This window comes from Otolemur garnettii, unplaced genomic scaffold (assembly GCF_000181295.1).
Source record: "Otolemur garnettii isolate 467f Iridium unplaced genomic scaffold, OtoGar3 scaffold00046, whole genome shotgun sequence".
Classification (NCBI taxonomy): Eukaryota; Metazoa; Chordata; class Mammalia; order Primates; family Galagidae; genus Otolemur; species Otolemur garnettii.
Genome location: NW_003852441.1, coordinates 1,243,972 through 1,248,680, shown reverse-complemented (window position 1 = coordinate 1,248,680; position 4,709 = coordinate 1,243,972). Strand labels below are relative to the sequence as shown.

General features: G+C 44.7%; 1 protein-coding gene across 4 annotated transcripts in view; it reads right to left on the bottom strand.

Annotated features, from left to right (window-relative positions):
* The window catches only part of PRPSAP2 (phosphoribosyl pyrophosphate synthetase associated protein 2), a 63,697-nt gene that overhangs the window by 4,388 nt on the left and 54,600 nt on the right, over positions 1-4,709 (bottom strand). For all 4 annotated transcript variants that reach the window (XM_012806043.2, XM_023513992.1, XM_023513991.1 and 1 more), the window contains one exon: positions 1,867-1,937. In XM_012806043.2, the coding sequence (XP_012661497.1) occupies positions 1,867-1,937 (71 nt within the window). The remainder of the gene's footprint in view (positions 1-1,866; positions 1,938-4,709) is intronic.

The window sequence follows — 4,709 nt, the reverse complement described above, 5'->3', positions numbered from 1 at the left end:
AAAAAAAAAACACACACACAAAAGAAAAGAAAAAAGGAAAAAAGCAGCTGCAGCAGAAAGGGAAACAAAGTGCTGCTGCCCCAGAGGCTTTGCCAGCAGAGGAGCGAGCAAGACATTAACGGACAGCTGTGCAGCGTCAGTCTGCAGGGTGACGTGGGAGATCGAAAAAACGTCAACACAATTCCAAGCACCAGGGGTAACAGGCAGTACGGAGTCTGAGAAATGGCTGCTGGGCTATCACTTTGGAACAATGTGGCAGTGCCTGGCAAAGGTGGAGATATTAAATGTGTACGTTCAGGCCCAAGAATGCCAGCCTAGGCACCGCAAAATTTCCATGTGAACAGCAGAAAATAGGGGCAAGAATGTTCAAAGCAGTATTGCTTAGAAATAGAAAAAAACTGGGCTCGGGACCTGTATCACAGTGTTTACAACGCCAGCCACATACGCCAGGGCCGGCAGATTTGAAACTGGCCCGGGACAGCTAAACAACAACAACTAAAACAAAATAAAATAGCCAGGCGTTGTGGTCAGCGCCTGTAATCCCAGCTACGTGGAAGGCTGAGGCAAGAGAATCGCTTAAGCCCAAGCAGGGGTCTTCAAACTACGGCCTGCGGGCCACATGTAGTCTGCCAAGGACATTTATCCAGCCCGCCAGGTGTTTTTGCCACCGCTGCCTGTCCTGCTTAGCAGCCGATTCATCCTGGGCCCAAGGTCGGGCCCTCCAATGGTCTGAGGGACAGTGAACTGGCCCCGTTTAAAAAGTTTGAGGACCCCTGCCCAAGAGTTTGAGGTTGCTATTAGCTGTGATGCCATGGCACTCTACCAAGGGTGGCATAGTGAGTCTCTGTCTCAAAAAAAAAAAGGAATAGAAAAAACCATGTTCAATGTCTGCAGAACAGATAAATCAGCTGTGTTACAGATGTACCCTGTGAGGACTAATGTGCAACCACAGGTAAATTCCAACAGTGAACAAAAAAGTCATGAAGGACACAGGACATCATTTATATAAACATCAAAACCAGGTAAAACCAGATAGGACTTGAGGGAATGTGCACTCGTGGCAGACTGTAAAGAGAAAGAAGGGCACAAAAGGACGGGCTTCAGGTTAGTGACAGCCCCTGAGGGTGAGAGAGAGGAAGGAGCCCCAGGTCGGCCCACAGGAGGCGTCCAGCACAGCTGGTGATGCTGCATCTGTGAGCAGACCAGCAGGGCCCAGTGTCCATTCTATTCTCTAAACCATGGAGGCATTAAGCATATTCCTTTTGTGCACTGATTTAATGGTGAGTGAAAACACAAGTGTCTTAATCAACTCTGTTTCCTACTCTTATTAGAAAACAATTTCTGACTGGGCGCAGTGGGTCACACCTCTAATCTCAGCACTTTGGGAGGCCAAGAGGAGAGGATCACTGGAACCCAGGAGCTCAAGACCAGTCTGAGCAAGCGTAAGATATTATTTCTACAAAAAAATTTAAGAATTAGCCAAGTGTGTTGGTGCACACCTGTAGTCTCAGCTGCTCAGGAGGCTGAGGCAGGAGGATCCCTTGAGCGCAGGATTAAAGGTTATGGTGAGCCATGATGATGCCACTGCACTCTAGCCAAAGTGACAAGAGTGAGACCCTGTCTCAAAACAAACAAAATTTTCCACATTAAAGCAAACAGCTACACAATATTCAGTTAATTATGTAGCTAGGAATTCTTAAAATTAACTAACAATAGCATTTATCAATTTGTGGGCCAAAGTAAATGTCTAGCCTGAGGCCGGCCTGACCAGACCACAACCCCTGGGCCCTCTTGTGCCCACAACTAGTAAGTAAATCAACAGAATAGTAGTAAATACTAAAATTAGTAACACAAAAGGTTCCATACCACAATGATGGCAATCCTTCCTCCAACGTCGCCAACAACTGTGATTGGGGGCTTTTCTTTAGGAATCAGCACTAGTCAGAATAAAACAAACACACCAAAGTTGTTTTAGTAAAAAGTAAAACAAAGTCTTTAAGAAGTTAATGTCTCATGACCTCATTATAAAAACACCAAACAGAATAGGAACAGAAGGGAGTTTCCTCAATCTGATAAAGGGCAACTATGAAAACCCACAGCTACCACCACTTCATGATGCAAGACTGAAAGCTTTCCCTAAGATCAGGAAAGAGGCCGGGGCGCCTGCTCTGCACCACTGCACTGGATGTGCTAACTAGGCAAGAAAAAGGAAGAAAAGGCATCCACATCAGAAAGGAAGAACTAAAACACTCTTACAGGCGGTGCCTGTGGCTCAGTGGGTAGGGCGCTGGCCCCATATACTGAGGGTGGCAGGTTCAAACTGGGCCAAGGGCAGCTAAAACAGTAACGACAACTGGGGCAAAAAAGGAGCCAGGTGTTGTGGCAGGCACCTGTAGTCCCAGCTACTCGGGAGGGTGAGGCAAGAGACTCGCTTAAGCCCAAGAGTTTGAGGTTGCTGTGAGCTATGATGCCACAGCACTCAACCAAGGGTGACAAAGTGAGACTCTGTCTCAATAAAAATAAATAAATAAATAAAACACTCTTAGCACATAACATGATCCTACATATAAAAAACCCCAAAGAATCCATAAAAAACTGAGCTAAGACACCCATTCAGCCAAGCAGCAAAGCACAAGACCAGCAGACCCACATCACTTGTGCTTCTACCACCAATAATGAATAACCTGATGAAAAAGGAAGGAAGTAGTTCTATTTACAAAAAGATCCAAAGAAAAAAATACCTAGGAATGAATTTAACTGAGAGGAAAAACTATAAAATATTGTTGAAAAAGTTAAGAATAGATTCTTTTTTTTTCTGTGTCTTAGAGATGGAATCTCATTCTGTCACCCAGGCTTAGTGCAGTGGTGCAATCATAGCTCACTGCAGCCTCAAACTCCTGGACTCAAGAGAACCTTCTGCCTCAGCCTCCTAAGTAGCTGAGACTATATATGTGCACCTTCATGTCTAGTTAATCCCCCCCCCCAAGAGATGGGGGTCTCACTATATTGTCCAGGCTGCTCTGACCTCCTGACCTCAGCCTCCAAAGTAACTGTGCCTGGCCACGATCCCTGAGTAATATACCTAAAGATAAGCAACACATAAAAATCAGACTTCATCAAAATGAAACTTCTGTGTGTCAAAAGACACTATCAAAAAAGTGAAAAGATGACCTATAGAAAGAGAAAACATTTGCACATCACTTATCTGTTTAAGAGTCTAGTATCCTAAATACGTAACACAATAAAAAAGACAGAAAAGTCAATTTAAAAATGGGAAAAGGGCTTGGTGCCCACAGCTCAGTGGTTAGGGCACCAGCTACATATACCAGGGCTGGCAGGTTTGAACGCGGCCTGTGGCCTGCTAAACGACAAGGACAACTACAACAAAAAAATAGCCAGGCATTGTGGCAGGCACCCATAGTCCCAGCCACTTGGGAGGCTGAGGCTTGAGAATTGCTTAAGCCCAAGAGTTTGAGGTTGCTGTGAGGTATAATGCCACAGCACTCTACAGAGGGTACCAAAATGAGTACCAATAAATAAATAAATAAATAAAATGGAGAAAGGAGGAGGCAGGGGAGAAAGAGATTAAGGAAAAAAAAGAAAGATTTTTAAAATGGGTAAAAAAATTAAATAGACATTTCTCCAGAGAAGATATATTTACAGTCAAGAAGGCCAGCCCAGTGGCTCACACCTGTAATCCTACATTTGAGAAGCTAAAGAGGAAGGATTACTTGAGGCCTAGAGTTCAAGACCAGTCTGAGCAAGAACGAGAACCCTTTCTCTACCAAAAATAGAAAAATTAGCCAGGCATGGTGGCACATGCCTGTCCTTGGGAGGCTAAGGCAGAAGGATTCCTTGAGCCGGTGGAGTCACGATGCTACTGCACTCTAGCCCAGGCAACAGAGCAAAACAAGGCCAGCAAGCATATGAAAAGATACTTAACATAATTAATCATTAGGAAAATGCAAATTAAAGCCACAATGAGATGCCATTGCATTTCCACTAGGATGGCTATAATAAAAAAAAAATCAGAAAACACGCACTGGTGATATGGAGAAATTGAAACCTCTATGCTTTGCTGGTAGGAATGAAAAACAGTGCAGTTGGTATGGAAAAGAGGCTGGTGGCTCCTCAGAAAGTCACCATGGGATTACCCACAACTGAGCAATCCTGGTCCTAGGTATGCACATCAAGAGAAATGAAACATGTCCCCACAGAGGTCTGTACCTGGATGCCACAGCAGCAGTACAGCCGCAAGGTGGAAACGACCCACTCCTACCACAGAGGGTGCTGGGCCCACCCAGCAGAACACTCCTTAACCATCACCAGGAATTCAGCCGACATGGGAAACTCTAAGAACATGCTCAATCAAAGAAGCCAGACGCAAAAGCCCACACGGCGTATGATTCTGTTTCTATGAAATGTCCAGAAGAGGTAAATTCATAGAGCGAAAGAAAGGCAGCTTAGTGGGTGCAGGGTTTGGGGAGCGGCTGGGGAGGGACTGCTTACTAGGCACAGGGTGCTCTTCTGGGATAAGGAGGATTTTGAAACTAGAAAGAAACAGTAGTTGTACACTGGAATATATTAAATGCCAGCAAATTTTACACATTAAAATGGTTAATCCTGTTATGTGACTTTGACTTCAATTTTAAAAAATAAGGTCAGTGTCACTGAAGAGATAAGCAGACGACTCTCAGTCAGGGCTTCTC